Raw genomic sequence first — 17,831 nt, 5'->3', positions numbered from 1 at the left:
GAAGGATACAATCAAGTCCTGAACTTTTTTAATGTCCTGTTTCACTTGTAAACACATTGTATCATAAAAGTAAAGTGGTCAGAAATGTGAACTCATTTCAGACTTAATACATTACAGTATTAAATTAAACATATATAGTTTTGGGATGCACAATATATCAGTATCACATTGTTTATTGAGCAATCTGTTTATTATTATTATATATTGCACTATTTATTTAATTGTAATTGTAAATGCTCATTTCCTCTATTTATATATTTAGATTATCTTTGCCATCCGTTTGGGATCGTCGGTAAGAGTCTTTAATGGTTTTGAAAGATTTGCTCACCAAGGCTGCATTTTTTTAAAAATAAAAAATGCAGTAAAAACAGTAATATTGTGAAATATTACAATTTAAAATAACTACTTTCTATTTAAATATATTTAACTAATAATTTAACACCGTTAAATGTAATTGTTTTGTGTTGAACATAAAATTAGCTTTTATCGGAATTACCCATAATTTTAATAACGTTAATGCTAGTTTCTTTGTGTTAAATTCTTTCTCTTTTTTTTATAAACACTTCCTTACATATAAACACTTTTTTATAAACACACACACCCTATACTGGTTTAAACTCTCTTCACATCCTGATAGCAATCAATAATAGACGTGGTCTAAATTTTTTTTTACATCTTCTGTGGACGTCTCAGGATTAAAAAAAGAAATGTTCGTCCAATCATTGCATTTGGTACGAATACAATGATATGATGGCCTACTTGCCTGTCAACATATGCATTTCCATACCTCTGCTCACACAGACATCACACGTCATCAGCGTGTTGTAGACAGTCACCGAGCGCCACAAACAAACAGCAGTCATCTTTCACAGTTCCTCCTGAACCAAAACAACCAGCTTATGCTGTGTTCACACCACGTCCTAACCGTAATTACGAGATGGCAACCCGTGACGTTCTGCCCCGGAGCTGTTCACGTCCTCAGACTCACATTTATGCGTTTCGCTCAACGCCATCAATGCCCATATGAATCTGCAGCAGTCAGGTGTTACAAGTACCTCTGTAAGTTGTTATTATTGTAATATTATTGTAATGTTATGTGCTACTGCTTTGAGACATGAGGTAGTTTAACGTCACCTCTCTCGTGATGCTTTCACGCGTTCAGGGAAGGTGGGATCTCATGCTTTCAACAGGTATTGCTAGCCTCTCTGAAATTGTCTACCCTACCTTTAAGACATTTTAAATCAGCGATATGGTGTATTTCTGAGTGAAACATGATCAATGACATGGGGTAAGGAGGGACTTGATGTCCTTCAGGAATTGATTAGATCATGTAAAGCAGTCTCTATCAATACATGATGATCAACCAAACAGATCAAGGTGTGAATTCACCACAGTGTTTATGAAAATCACTTATTTATAGATGTCCCTGTATATTAAGCTGTTATAGGAAAAGTACTTTAACATGAAAACAAATACACAGTTTAAAATTAAAGGCCATTTTCAGAGCGGCTTTCAATAGCAAGCTAGCTTTGAGAGCATGAGATCCCACCCTTCAGAGCGTCTCCAAAGCCATGCCTCCTTCAAAACACATATACAGCCGTTTGAAAAGTGTCACAAGAGGCGCCGTTAAACTACCTCATGTCTCAAAGCACATAACATTACAATACTGAACGTAAACAACTTAAAGAGCTCTGACCAGTACCACCTGACTGTTGCAGCTTCATTTCGGTGTTGATAGTGTTGCCATTAAAATGCATAAATTCGAGTCACAAACCGCAGAGTATAACGTCACGGGTTTCCATCTCTTACAGATTACATTAGTTCTGGCGTGAATCAGCATAAGCTGGTTGTTTTGTTTCAGGAGGAACTGTAAAAGGCGGCTGCTGTTTGTTTGCGGCTCTCGGTGACTGACGTCTGTCTAAAGGGCCGCTCACACCAAGGACTATATATATAAAGATAACGATAAAGATATAGTTCTAAAAAAATTACCTCAGGTATCATAAAGGTATCTTCAACTAGCATAACAAAAAATGTTTGTGGAACAAATCGCCTACCCTGCCTTAAGACAAAACTGCATGCATTTTGCGAAAGAACATGACTGGGGATGAATATATGGTTCTTCGCACCTGCGAACATATGTAAATCCAAAAATTATGTGATCTGAGCTTGTAAAATAAATACAATATATTATGCTGTTGTTTTGACTAATTGGAAACACCAATATTTTTAAAGTAATGACGTTACAAAAGTTATCATAATGATTGCCAGTCTGATATGGTCAAACATTGCAATTTTTTATAACTGATATTCTGGCCAAATTTACCACTAATCCACCAGTGGTCAACATAATTTCAAGACTCACCTACACTAAAGGATTTAGTTCTATAAACTATACCCATTAATAGACACAGAAGGCTACCTGAAAATAAATTCCAACAATAAATTCCATTAATAAATTTATGAACGACCCTTAACAATAGACAATGCTTTACAATGAACTCTAGAGAGCTACATATGGCAATTTATGCGTTTAATAAAAACTATATTTATGGATATGATGACTGACAAGACACTCATGGACAAGTTATGCAATTTCCCTGCAAAAACCATCCCGAAAGGTCTCAAATATAAACACTTATAATAAGCTTACCATAGTGAATGAGGGTAAAACAAAAACACGTTTTGGAAGAAGGATTGATGAAAGTAAGTTTGTTAATTTTGAAGAAAAAAAAGTTACATGGTGTTACTTTAATCCTATTTTCAAAGCAGAATTGGCATTTGCCAGATGAAGTAATCTAGCATTAGGTTTATTCTCCTCAGTACTGTCAGCAGTGCCGATGATCCTACAGCTGTTCCTGATCACAGATCAGATGTCCCGCTGCCTCAGGGATGGACACGGTAATTATGGATGAAGTAACAATCGCAATACGGATCACTTGATAAGAGATGCACTCAAATCAAAGGTGCGCACATACAAAGATCTGTCTGACTGTTTTCTATTCACACAGATTTCCAGCTATTCCTCACTCGTTCTGATGTGCACTTGCAGTTTGCCAACGGGAGACACCACAGGCCCCGAGTCTGGAAAGCCCTGGCACAGTCACAGAGGAGTCCTGATGAGCACAGAGAGAAATACAGTTGGGGGGAAAAAAGTATATAAAGATGCAGATAAAGAAAGCCATTGTTCGCCACACACAAGATGCCTTTTCATTTCAGTTTGAGAAAAATGGTACATGTAAGCCCTCGCAGGCAAACTGTATTTGATGTTTAATTCGCTTTCTGTGATGCCACGGATGCCAGGCGGTTATTTGCGCTCATCACATGAGTGTAATCTTGCGGCGCCTACACACTGATTTTCTCCCGAAACATCCATCATCACACAAGTCTGCAAAGGAAACTAATTCAGTATCCATCAATCTCCGGCACACAGACAGGCCTGAAAACTACTGAAATAATTGAATCCGTCTCATCTGCATTTCGCTTAAAAGAATCGTAGGATTGATCCTTAAACTCTTATATGAAAGTGAAACAGCTCTATTAAGAAGTGGACTAAGGAGGTTTATAGGCCTTGTGATGGATTTTTAAACTATCTTTTTGAACTAACCATGTTTCTGACTCTTAAAAATCTGACCTTTAGATTATCTAACATTATGACAAACTCTTACCTGACTTCCCCTTCTAGGTCTAACCTTGTGACAAACTTTGGACAATGTACTAAAACGTTCTGTCCTGTGTTTGTGAATGTTGTATGTTGTGTTGCCATACCCCTTTGACTTTGGTTGTGTGAGTGAAAAAATAACAAGTATGGGACATTAAACTAGACAGATGTCTAAACTTGAAACCAAAAACAGAGTTTGGGTCTACCCGGTAACAAGGGTTTGCATTAAGAACCAATCAAATTGTGGGGAAATTATGTAATGTTTCATGTCGTTTTTGTCATACCTCCTTATTCTATATAAACTCTTGTATTCGTGTTAACTGGTGGGTTTCTCAATGGAATTTGTCTGAGATCCTCCGGCCTTGCTTCTTCTTGGGAGATTCTCTGGAGAAATGAGACTCTGAGATCTCCTGGCCGTAATTAAAGCATTTAAAGGACATTTGCTGAAGTCTGTCTGTTTATTATGCAGCGCAGCAAGTGAGTTAGTTAGGGGAACAAGTTAGGGTAAGGAACTCGGCCAGTTGTCGGCTGTAGACGCAAGAGCTAGAGTATAAAGATTATTGGGAGTCGATGTGTAGACGCCCCAGATATTTATTAAGTGTCGATTGTAGACGCAGGTAATCAGAAGATTCCAGGTACGTAGTTAGGTTTAGGGAAAAATCTACCTCAGCCTACATAATGCCTGGAGGCTGAAGAACAGGTAGTTTTGAGCCAATCACTCCATCACAATTTGAGCCAATCACATCGTGAGCCCAAGTTGATCGTGGAGACCATTGGCAGATTTGCCACCTGTCCGAGCAGGATTCGAACCGGGGTCTCCGGTGTGGGAGGCGGGCACGTTAACAAGGGCGCTAGAAACAGCAGCCGCTAGCATCAGTCGCTAGCGAGCCTCTTAAGGCCAGGGGAGTGAGGTTTACACACACTCTTACTAGCCTACGTCAGTTACACTCACTTCCACCCGGGTCACGACACCATATGTTACCAGTCCTAGTCGACCCACTCCAAGCGGGATTCGAACCCGGGTCGCTGGTGTGCGAGGCGGGCACGCTAACAAGGATGCTTAAGACTGCAGCCTCTAACGTCAGTTGCTAGCGTGCCTTTTGAGGCCAGGGGAGTGAGGTTTACACGCACAGCTCTTACTGGCCGATGTACGTTACACTCATCCCCCTAAACCTCACTCCCATCCGGGTCACGGCACCAAATGTAACCAGTCCTACTCGACCCGTTCCGAGCGGGACTCGAACCTGCGTCTCCAGCGTGGGAGCACACTAAACACAATCTATAAGTGTTGCATGTGAGTTTACGCAGAACAAATGTTATCACCTAGAAATCTTTTTACTGTGGCACAGCCAGAAATACCAGTTCCTATTAATACTTTGCAGTCACGTGACTACCATGGATACCTGGCGGACAACAAACGGGTATTTTCAACGTAGAGTCCTGTAGATCCAGGTCTTATAGTAGCTATCAAGTCTGTTAGCGAGCTAGCTGCATAACTATGGACTAGAAATATAACTCCAAGGTAGCTAAATTGTGTAAAGCAGACAAGGTTTTTTAAGATAATCGAGCAGTAATAATTCCTCCGTAAATAATCTAGCTCTACTGTTAGGTCATCTCTGGTTCTCATTGAAAACTATAGATATCACAAACCTCAAAACACCATCTTTTGTATAGTAAAACTGGCGACGTCCTGGCAAGATCCTTGATTAGTTTACTGTGTTTCGTTGCTGGAGAACGACGTTCTTGCCCGCCAGCCAGTACTTGTGACGTCACGTGCAAAGTATGAATACTATACTGCACACAAGAAGTGGGACATTGCATACATTGTTGTCACTTAACTCTCTACATTGCATGTTCAGCAGGTGTTGTCTACTTACTGTCTCAGAAATAAAACCCTCATTTGACATTTATATTACATTTTGCAAATCAGCATATTAGAGTGATTTCTGAAGGATCATGTGACGCTGAAAACTGGAGTAATGATGCTGAAAATTCAGCTTTGATCACAGGAACAAATTACATTTTACAATTTAAAAAAAAATAGAAAACAGTTATTTTAAATTGTAATAATATAGCACAATCTTTCAGTTTTTTTAATCCAACAAATGAAGCCTTAGTGAGCATAAGAGACTTTCAAAAACATAAAAAAATCTTACCGATCCCAAACTGATTTGAATGGTAGTGTATATTCATACATATTGCATATCACATAAATACTACTACACATTAATAATAATACAAAAATCTATCTATCCATCTCTCTATCTATCCATCTCTCTCTCTCTCTCTCTCTCTCTCTCTCTATACACTACCGTTCAAAAGTTTGGGGTCGGTACGATTTTAAATACTTTTAAAAGAATTCTCTTCTGCTAACCATGGCTGCGCTTATTTGATTAAAAATACAACAAAAATCAGTTATAGTATTAAATATTATTCCAGTGTAAATCAGCTGTTTTCTGTGTGAATATATAGTAAAGTGTAATTTATTCCTGTGATCAAAGCTGAATTTTCAGCATCACCAGTGTCAGTGTCTTCAGTGTCAAATGATCCTTCACAAATCAGTATAATATGAGGATTTGATGCTCAAGAAACATTTATTATTATTATCAATGTTGAAACAGTTGTTGGTCTGTCAGTTGTACAGTTGTTTTTTTTTTTTTAGGATTCTTTGATGAATAGGAAGTTCAAAAGACTTTTGTAACATTATAAATGTCTTTACTGTCACTTTCGATCAAATTAATTATTCCTTGATAAATAAAAGTATTGATTTCTTTCCTCCAAAAAATAAAAATAAAATTCTCACTGGCCCTAAACTTTTGAACGGTAGTGTATATATATATATATATTTATATATATTTTTTTTTCAAACCCAGGCAACCAAACATAGAGCGACAGATAAATCTAAAGGTTAACATACATAATCGCTCCAATCCTCCAGAAACAGAACAAGACTTCATTCCGGTGATTGGGAAGCGCCATTGGGATCGTAAAGCAAGCACCAGTCGAACATGACGAGTCTTTGGCAGACATTTGTCACTCTGAGGTAACCAGTAAAAACACCCCCAGCTGAGCTCTGTTTCATTCATGACTGCGGCTCTTGTGGATTGTGACGCATGGTTTTGAAGAGAAACTGTTGAATGGCATTCTTTCTCACAATGGAAGCCCAATTTCTCCATATTTGAAAAAAGAGCTCAATATGAAGAACTCAAGTCAAAGTTGCCCAATGAGCAGCTCAGATATCAAAGGTTTGATTTGTGTGGCCCCCTTCATCTAATCACCCGCACCCAATACTGCCACTGAGAACAAAAGCAGGAAATCATAAACACGCATGGCTCTAATTCTCAACACACCGAGCTTTGAAAGCAGCTGCCCAAAGACAATTACCCCTGCTCCCCCCACAGGGATAATTCATAACATATTCATTTATGCAGATGCCAGAGATCTCCGATACACGTTCAATCCTATGATTTTGCTTGTGGATTTGAACGGGGCCTTGATGAAAGCAAATTTGATGAACCGTTTACTTTAAATCATACGAGAAAGTGCTGTGATGATGCTTTATTATTTATATGATTTACAGTAACAGACAGTTACAACAGTCTGGGAAGATCTGTGATTCGCTTTGAAGTTGGTTCAGGTCACAAGCCTCTTCTCTTATCTCACGACGCTTAAGGGCAACGATGACGGAGATAACACAGTAATTGACACTTTGATGTTGAAGTAATCTTCAAAAAAGATAAACGACCACATCGAGTTCTCACACTCACTGATGCAGTCGCTTAATCGCTCTCTCTTTCCCCGATATATGCATGCAATAATTCAATTTGGATTTAATTATTGTAAGTTACTTAATACACACCCCAGGTGGTCAATGTGCCTCTTACACCTCAAGTGTTCAATAATATTCTAATAATGCTAAATTAAACTGCCTGGAGTCAATTTCCTTTAATTAGTTCACGGTTAACAAATGAACTTGTTTTCATTCCTAAAATGCACTTGTGTTTAGAACGACTTCTTTATGCCACCGGTGAAGTAATAAACAGCCATAACTAGGACAGAAAGAACATGGCGCACTATTATTTTAGTATTATTTATAAAATATTATAGAATTTATTCATTTTGAATTAGCTATGATTTTTTTTCATTTAAATTTAGTTTTAGTAATTGTCATTTGCATTAGTTTTCTAAATAGCTTTGATTTTATATTGTCATTTTAGTACTTAAACTTATTACAATTAGTTGCCAAAGCTTCTGGTATAAGTTTTTTTTAAAGTTTAATACTGCCAAATATTGTGATTTAAAACCTTCAGTAGGCATTATTCGTATGTATCCAGTATGTTTTCATGTGACCATCACATTGCATACTAGTGGTGTCCAGATAACGTCTTGAAATGTAAATTAAATTTTGTGTTGAACAACAACTTTCCAGTCACATCTGTTAACCAACCAGAATCAACAAATCACCAATGCTGTGGTACAAACATCATAAAGCACCATGAAGTCAATTGTGTTTGATCTGAAATTGCTTTATTGAAGTAAATATCAACTGCAGCGGAAATGAATGAATTTACAAACACTAAAGCGAAACTCTGACAGGTAGACATCTGCTTTCCCAATGAAAACTTTTCTAAAATAGAATATGAAGAAAAAAGAAAAGAAAAAAAAAAACTACCACCGTAGAGGAGAAAAACCTCAACGGAGCACATCTTAAAAATATTTGCGAATGACTTCTTAGCGGATGGAGGCTTGGAGTCGAGAGTAACAGTCTCTACACGGCTGTTCCTCTCTCCAGGTTCTGTTTGATCTCTGCGGTGTATTTCCCGTAGAAACGTTCAGCCTTCTTGTTGAACTTGGCGTTCCTCTCGTTGATGTAATCGATGTCCGCGTCGTCGTTGTAGGCCCTGCGGCGACTGTATTTCGCGCGCTTTTCAATCCTAAACGCACAAGAAAACATTAATGGAGATTACACGCACATTTTTTAACTCTAAAAAGGGTTGGAATACAGTAAAAAAAATCAAAAATCAATCTGAAGAAACAGAATGAAAGAACTAAAACACAAAAGCCTAGTTACAAATAATCCACAGTGTTTTTCAGTAAACAAATCATTAAATCCGATTAATTAATCAGTAACCGATTCATTAAAATGAATGGTTTAAACTGATTCACAGAAAACAAACTTAAAGGAGAACTCCGGCGCAAAATGAACCTTTGGTCTAATAAAACATTGGTACCTAGTCAACCGTTCTCTGAGATTTGTTTTCATGATAATCGAATGTAAAGAGTTTTATCTCTAAAAACTGTTTAGCGTGTAACGCTAGTAATGGTAATGCATCTATTAAGTAAAAATAAATCGCTAGTTTATACCACTAACAAGACTCAAAATAGCCCCACACTAACACAGTAACATAATGAGGGTCCCTACATGCAAAACGAAGCATTGAGAACTTTGTAAGTGTACAGACCGTTTAATAAGAAGATCAAGATAAAGACAGTCCACTTCGTGTATACAGACAGGAGCCATCTTTGGAAAACAGTCTCGACTAATCAAACCACGAACGCCATTCATACAGTTCAGAAGTTCACTGAACCTCATACAGTTCAGCTCACTTAGCACGTTGTTCGTGGTTTGATTAGTCGAGACTGTTTTCCAAAGATGGCTCCTGTCTGTATACACGAAGTGGACTGTCTTTATCTTGATCTTCTTATTAAATGGTCTGTACACTTACAAAGTTCTCAATGCTTCGTTTTGCATGTAGGGACCCTCATTATGTTACTGTGTTAGTGTGGGGCTATTTTGAGTCTTGTTAGTGGTATAAACTAGCGATTTATTTTTACTTAATAGATGCATTACCATTACTAGCGTTACACGCTAAACAGTTTTTAGAGATAAAACTCTTTACATTCGATTATCATGAAAACAAATCTCAGAGAACGGTTGACTAGGTACCAATGTTTTATTAGACCAAAGGTTCATTTTGTGCCGGAGTTCTCCTTTAAAGAATTGAATCGCTGTTTTAGATACTGAAGTTTAAATCAGAGATTTTTTTTTTGCCCGTAAAGTCATGATAAAATCCATTGAATGACATGCTCTTTAGTCGGTGCTGTTACTGTTAACTAAAACCACTATAGAACATTTTTGTAAATTGATATACCTGAAATAAAAGAAAATATAAATATTAGATTAAAAATGTAAAAAAAAAAAAAAACTTTGCCACAATTAACAGTAAATTAGCTCTTCTCTAGTGTTTCTTTAATAGCCAACTAACAAACTGTGAACACTGGATAACTTTCCTGAGGTAAATGCAACGTTACGTGACATTGTTCATAAGCTGTTTTGTTGCCGTCTTTCTGCGGTTGAAACACAGATTGAGTGATTACACGAGGCATGATTCATTTTGGCAAGTTGTACATATCTTTCAAAATACCATTTGATGTTCATGCATGTTTTTTTTTCATGCTATAATATGTAAAGCTGAGACTTTCTTATCAGAAGTAAAAAGCTCTTCACGGTTAATGGATGGAAGGCGCGCTACAAATAATGTTTGGTGTAGGGAAAAAACACGGATCTGGCAGCTCTGGATTGAACTACGGGTGATTCATAGGGTCAAATACAGTTTTAACTTATGACGCGTTAACTTCGACAGCCCTAAAGAGAGGATTTCTTTACACACAGTATTCACTTCACTTAACAGACACATTTTTCTGCTCCTTTTTGATTGACAGGATGTAATCAGTCAATAGTGAAAATAATTGCTTTTATCGGCTGCTACTGATTATCTGCCGATACATCTGTGCATCCCTAAAAATGATTAAGACAAATCACAAAAAAAACTCTTTAAAGCTGCAGTCCGTAGTTTTTCATCTTTGTCGCCATCTCTGTTCGAAATCTGCAATTGCAGTCATTCGCGGATATATCAACTTTACGCGAGTTGTACCTCGGCACGGCACAGCGCGGATGAATCCAATGTTTTGAGGAGAATGTGCGGCTGTCAGTTGCCGTATGGATACTGGCATTCAAAATCACAGATTATTCTTTTTGGACGTATGACCAACATAAGAATTTTCACTGGAAAATGTCATCTGAACAAGCAAGTAACATCCACTTTTGTTCGGACCAACTAAGGGAAAAAAGGCATTGCAGTAAATCGCACTAATTAAATCTAACGATCGCTTATCATATCATGTCAAACCGTGCAAATTATCCTTTGTTCTCAAATTGTAAATGTTAACAACATCTTTTTTCTGCAGCCACTCCGAAGTCTTTTGCATTTTACAACGGGTGAATCTCTAGTTGTCACTGGTGATTGTCGTTTGAACCTTACTGGATCCACCATCAAATTATTAAGTGTAAATATATCAAGTGCTGTGAGAAAAGGCTATAAATCTCCACCTCCAACATCCTCACACTCATAGCCGACTAGCTGAGACTCTTCTTTATGTGTACAGATGTGACGTAATGACGCAAAATCATCACAGAAGCACCACACATCTGATATATTACCCAGTTTTACTCTTTAGACATTCATTTCTAAAAGTTTGATGCTTCGACAGACAATGTCAGTTCAGTCCATCAAATAGACCCCCACGCACACACACACAAACATCACTTCAAACATCTTCAAAGAGTGTTTGTGCGTCACAATCTGGCAGCCGTAGCCCTGTCTAATGTTTCTCAGAAGCTAAAAGCAGCTCCTCCAAAATAGAAGAATGCCTTCTCACGCATAAACAAACCCTCGCGGGCACACACATGCATGTGCGACAGGCACGCTACGGCACAAACACATCTGGAGCGAGGAACAAACACACACGAGGAGGCTGAGAAACATCACATTGAAAAGAGCCGCTATCTGCCGTCTCTGATGGAGGAACGCTGAGGTGTGTATAAACAGATCTGCTCACCAGGTGCTTCTGCTGAAATAGAACAGATTCCCTGCGTAAAAACAAACACAGATACTTACTGTTTCTCCACGTCGTCCACCATGCGGTCGATGCTCTCTTTAGAGGGAACGTGAGTGCCGTGAATCAGACTGTTGGAGGTGGGGTGGAAATCTTCTCCACTAGGAGTAAATTAAATCATACAAAATCATCAACTTCTTATTTTTATATATAGTGTGTAGCTTATGTACCATTAGCATCAGCAGAACAGCCACAAAGTTTGACCTTCATTAGACTTTCTCATTCGCTTTTGAAGATGCGCCACACCAGATGTAATGTCAATAAAGGCATATTCATTGGTATGAATGCCTCATAATTAAAAGACTTCAGAAGACTTGGAAAATAGTGCACAAATTGTATTGACTTGAATTTTTTTTTACATTTCTTGTCATTTTGAAAGGCTGACAAATATTCGTCTCTATTCACTGTCATTATAATGAAAAGAACACTATTATATTGTATTATATTATATTTAATGAGACAGAAAACCTTCATATGACTAAATAAAACAGTCATTGCTCAAACAATGACTTGTGAGCGGTTGATTCCAGTATCAATCCAAATTTTTAATAGGGCTGCAAAATTTGGGAAAAGATGTGACTTAAAATGTGGCTTTAAAAAAAGCTGCAGGTTTTCTGGGATGCACAATTTAATAAAAAATAAAAAAAGTGATATCAATATGACTATAATAATAACATTTTACAGTAAAACTGCAAAAAGAGCACTGTAAAAGAACACAGAGCAGCTCTTCACTAAAACATGCAGCATATATTTCATTAATTACACCGCAGGCTTTGCGATTTGATAATTACACTAAGCCATATTGTGATTTCAGTGTTGAATTAGAGTCTTGACAGAATCAGTGCTTGATTGATGACAGCAAATAACACTACTGTTTGGGGTCAGTGAGATTAATAAAAAAATAATACTTTATTTTCAGTAACCGTACATATTTCAGAGGTTGAATGAGAATAAATAGTCTCACCACTCCTCTCTCTGTCTCTCATAGTTGTCCATATCTGGCTTGATCTGCCTCGTCAGTCTCTGGTACTGTCTCAACTGGGCCTCAGCGTACCCTACACACACACACACACACACACACGAATAAAAACACATATCCAGCTGTGGGGGTCTGGAAAAAGGGTCTTACAAGGAGAAGCAAAAGGAAAATGATAATTGCCAGAACCAATGATAACCAGGCGTGAAACACAAGCTCTGCATGTTTTCATTTTTAGCATCACACATGGCAGCCACATTCCCTCTTCCTCTCAGCCAATCAATCAGACTGCTTAATAATATTCATGAATTAACTGAGATGAGTGTTTTATACCGGAGAACCCTGGATCAGGGTTTCTCTTCTTTTTCTTTCTCTCCCATCTCTCTGCATCTTCAGCGCTGATCTCCAGAAGCTTCACACGGTTGTAGTCCTCGCCACGCTCCGCACACTCCTGACACACAAACAGAAATCACTGCGTCACACACTCGTCCTCACAGACTGCATAATCAGAATCAGTGCTTGATTGATGACGGCAAATAACACTACTGTTTGGGGTCAGTGAGATTCATAAAAAATAATACTTTTTTTTTCAGTAACAGTGCATTGTATTGATTAAAAGTGACAGTAAAGACATTTATAGTGTTACAAAAGATTTATATTTCAAATAAATGCTATTCTTTTCATCTTTATATTTTTTTCCCCATCAAATTCAATTCACATTTATTTATTAAAGAATCCTGAAAAAAATCTATCACTGTTTTCAAAAAGCACAACTGTTTTTAACATTGATAATAATCAGAAATGTTATTATAATCATATTAGAATGATTTCTGAAGGATCATGTGACACGGAAGACTGGAGTAATGATGCTGAAAGTTCAGCTTTGCATCACACAGGGTTCGTACACCTTTTCCAAGGTCCATTTTAAAGCTTTTTCCAGCACCTTACTACACCACCGTAAATCACATATCAATACATAGTCAAAATTATTATTTAGTGTTTTTATCACATTAAAAGAGATAATGCTATAAACAGCCAAAATTGTGTTTCGTAATAGCAGAAGGATCAGATATTTAAGCAAATCACAAGTTTTATTTTTCAAAATGTATCACTAAGTAGATAATGCCTATGAATACTTTTCATTATATTAATGTCCAAATATTGCTTCCCAGATACTGTGATTTTCAGGCTGTAAAACTGAAGTAATTTCAAGGGCTGAAAATATGAAGACATAGGATTTGAACAGAAATATTTTACAGGCCTTGGTTTTGGGACACATAGACAAGGTTTGAACAAAATCTGAGACAGTGCAACAACAACTTGTAATTCCATTTTAACCCAGAAGACTCGGACAGTGCACAGGCACCTGCCTGATAAATAGCCTATATTAATTGAAAGAATTTTTGTTTTTATTTCATTGCCAAGACATATAGCCTATATTTATCTACAGGAATAGAGCAGTGTAAATATTGCATAAGGCCATCCTCAACCTTACAGTAGGCTACTTGTATTCTGTTCAGCAATCAACGATTGTTGTTATGCACTGGGCTAACGTTTGCAGGTTTTAATTTGCGGGTAGTTAACGTTACAGTTACTCTGTAACTTTGGCTATGTTCACTGCATATTGAACTGCATATTCCACAAATGAACGTGCCATAACAGACATGCAATACTAACATTACATTATCACACCAAGTACTCAGTCACTAATGGCACTTTCAGACACGATGCGGAATGCGCTGCGCTATGAAACCCATTTATTTCAATAGGTTGCACCGCGCGAGGACGTTTTGTTGAGCAAAGCGGAGCGCAGCATTGGCGAGCTCAAAGATAAAAATAGTTCAACTTTTGCTGCTGCGCGGCCAATAAAAATGGGGCAAATCGCTCTGTATCTGAAGGGCTACATTTTATTTATCCATTTAATAAACAAACTATTGAGTCAGATAGGTATTTGTTGTGAAAGAAATTAGAGATGTTCCGATACCCTTTTTCCCTTCCCGATATCGATTCCGATACCTGGACTCAAGGTATTGGCCGATACCGAGTACCGATCCGATACCTGGGTCTGTACAGTATCTATACAGCTGCAATTCATACTAGCACTGTATGAATTGATAGAATTATTTTATGGTGTGCTTCAGACTTATCCCTTAATTAAACATGAACAAATACATAGAGTGAACTAGAGTATTTTTATTATCTGACATACATTTCACAGCAATATATTATTTATCTTTCTTTAATGAAAAAAACTTAAAATGCAACCACACATCTAATACTGTAAACTGAAAAAAGGTATTTTAGATTTACAATATATAACTGTATAAAAAAAAGTGCAACAAATAAATATAGGAATCTAAAAAAATTATATATGAATAATATAAGAAAATTATCTCTTTATAATTTAAGGTCCATTAACAGTTTTGTTAAATAAACGGCATTTCAGTTTTGACATCGGCTGGTCATCCAGAATAATAAACTTAATAACTTACATGTTGTCGGTTATATTTATCGCTCGTTGGCTGTCTTTTGAAAACATTTCTCTTCGTTTGAATGAAGCTTTCAGAGATTGTTGATTCTGGCGCGGCTCATCCTTCTCTGCCCTTGCCTTTGTGTAATCGTGTTCTGCGGGGTTACTCGGTGTTACTTGAAGTTGCTAATACTTGTTCCACCCCTCGAAATTGCAGTATGGCATATGAGACATGTCGCCGTTTTACTAGCTGGTTTTCCAGTCTGAAAAACTGCCAAACTGGGGACATGCAGGGCGCGCGCGCGTTTTCTTCTTCGCTGTTCTAAACAGCGGTTGCTTGTGTGGCAACAGCACGACTTCCTGTGTCGCCACAAGCAACCACTGTTTAGAACAGCGAAGAAGAATTGAGCTCCGATTTGCAGCGTTACGCAAAGCTAGCGTGCATAACTAGTTATTGTTTAAGAAAATGGTATCGGATCGGTACGCGGATAGAAGTACTCGCCGATACCGATGCCAGAATTTTTATTGGTATCGGCGGCATTTCCGATACTAGTATCGGAATCGGAACAACACTAAAAGAAATACAGTTTTTTTATCCAAAAATTAAGCACTTTTCAAACCTTGAAAACACATCCAAACTCTATACCCTGATCACAGGAATAAATTATATTTTAGAATATATTCAAACAGAAAACAGTTATTTTAAATTGTAATAATATTTTACAATATTACTGTTTTTACTGTGTTTTTCCATTCAATAAATGCAGACAGACAAGAAATCATTCAGATTACAGTATGTCTTAGTTCAATTGAAAACTGGATGAACAGCGCTGTGGCTCAAACATCTTCGTGAGTTTGGTCACTATATGATCATTCGCAAATTGCGTGAGTGTTTGTGTTGTCATTATTATTGCAGCTCCGTTTGATGGAGCAGAAACAACAGATTGCAGGTCTGAATTCAAGTCCTGTACCTTCTTCTTTTGGTCCACCACGAGTTCATACTCTAGACGAGCTTTCTTGGCCTCCCAGTTGGAGGGCAGCTTCAGTCTCTTGTCCTCCTCCACCACCTCCTGATGATTCAGCTTACGGGCCTCATTCTACCAACAGAACACAATCACAATTCATATGGATGTAATAGAGCAGGTTCTGTTGTGCCGTGTCAACAGTTTTCACCCAAAGCAACAACAGCACAGAGTTTGCTCTCGATCTACACCAATTACACTAAAGGTCCTTACACATGACTTACATCAGGGATGCGACACATGCCTCACAAAGCAGGCAACATGCGCCATTTTGACAAACACTCTCCTCTTAAAGGTGCAGTAAGCCATTTCTGAAAAATTGGTTCATATTTAATTAGATAATGCAGTGGTTCTCCAACCCGTCCTGGAGTACCACCAGCCCTGCACATTTTGTATGTCTCCCTGTATTTCTCACACCCATTTCGGGTCTTGCAGTCTCTAAGGAGCTCATGAGTTGAATTCGGTGACGGTGTGATAGATGAGGGAGACATACAAATGTGCAGGGCTGGTGGTACTCCAGGACGGGTTGGAGAACCACTGCATTATCTAATTAAATATGAACCAATTTGCATTCATTTCCAATTAAATGTTACATAAACCAGACGATTGATATATGACCAAACCTTTGTTTGGAAGAGGAGATTTATGATTTAGTAAATAAGAAAAAACTCATCTTGAGAAAACAGCCTTTAAAGATATACATTTTAATTCAAACCTTCAGAAGCACATTGCATAAAAAGTGTGAAAAGATAAAGTCAAATGTGTATTTTTCCTTTTTCCTTTCTGCTCGTCTGAAATAAGACATGTTGTGGAAGCAAAATAGTCCAAAATCGACCAGTGTATGAAAAAACAATAGTTTTGCCTGTGCTATTTTGCCGTAAAATGCAATTACAAGTGGCTAACGTTACAGGAGACAAATGTTGCTACCAGGTGTAATCGGTCACATCTGACCACTTGTGAATGTGATATTATCAAATCACCCAAGACAGATGTTAATGACAGATTTAATCTGGGCATTAGCTATAATAAATGGTCTCGGTTTAATTATTTCACTTATATGAGGGAAAATGTGACGTAGTTACCCTCTTGAAATGAAGCTCTCTGAACTTTCTGAGTCTATCTTCCCTCTTCAGCGCTGCTGGAGTCTCTGCGGATTCCTCTTCACTGCTGGGAGCAACAACCTGAACGGGGAAGATAGCAATGTACCGCATACAGGGCTTAATAATATCACTGAAATCTCAGATACTGAACATCAGAGACTGATGTTAGCATTGTTAGCCATGCCAATAAGAATAGTGTTCTGACAACAGATAACCGATAATTCCACAGTTATAATAACTATTCAACAATATAATAAATATATAAATAAACAATAAAGACGTCCTTTAGATCAACACTCAAAGTATTTGGAATCTCGTATTTTGTTTACCTCTGCGCTAGTGGCCATATTGCTTCTCTTAAAGAGGAAGTACGTCACACAATTCAGTTCGACCGAGAACTAAACACTTAATATGTAGTTCCGCTTTCTTAATAGTACAATAATATGAGGGGAATCGGTTTTGAATAAAGTATAATAATACCCCTCTCTCTGTAGATGTACTGTATATTAACCTTAACCTGATGGCTTAACAGGGTGAATGAAGTTGCAGTTCAAACGTATTTTTTACAGTCTATGGTTCAAACACATTGTTTGATCGCTCATCTCGACTCATCTGCTTTGCGCCATTAACATAAACGACACTGCTCATC

General features: G+C 37.6%; 1 protein-coding gene across 1 annotated transcript; it reads right to left on the bottom strand.

The window, feature by feature from the left end:
* Positions 1-8,299: 8,299 nt before the first annotated feature.
* Positions 8,300-17,568, bottom strand: syf2 (SYF2 pre-mRNA-splicing factor). The gene is made up of 7 exons (XM_056250619.1): positions 17,512-17,568; positions 17,165-17,263; positions 16,032-16,157; positions 12,924-13,041; positions 12,579-12,669; positions 11,617-11,715; positions 8,300-8,592 (listed from the first exon to the last, which is right to left on the bottom strand). Exons 1-7 carry the CDS (start codon positions 17,527-17,529, stop codon positions 8,427-8,429), a joined length of 717 nt encoding a protein of 238 aa, XP_056106594.1. The 5' UTR covers positions 17,530-17,568; the 3' UTR covers positions 8,300-8,426.
* Between the last annotated feature and the right edge of the window lie 263 nt (positions 17,569-17,831).

This window comes from Rhinichthys klamathensis, unplaced genomic scaffold (assembly GCF_029890125.1).
Source record: "Rhinichthys klamathensis goyatoka isolate OS25496 unplaced genomic scaffold, OSU_Roscu_1.1 h1tg000072l_1, whole genome shotgun sequence".
NCBI lineage: Eukaryota > Metazoa > Chordata > Actinopteri > Cypriniformes > Leuciscidae > Rhinichthys > Rhinichthys klamathensis.
The sequence above is the reverse complement of the archived record's forward strand: the minus strand, read 5'-3'. Positions and strand labels throughout refer to the sequence as shown.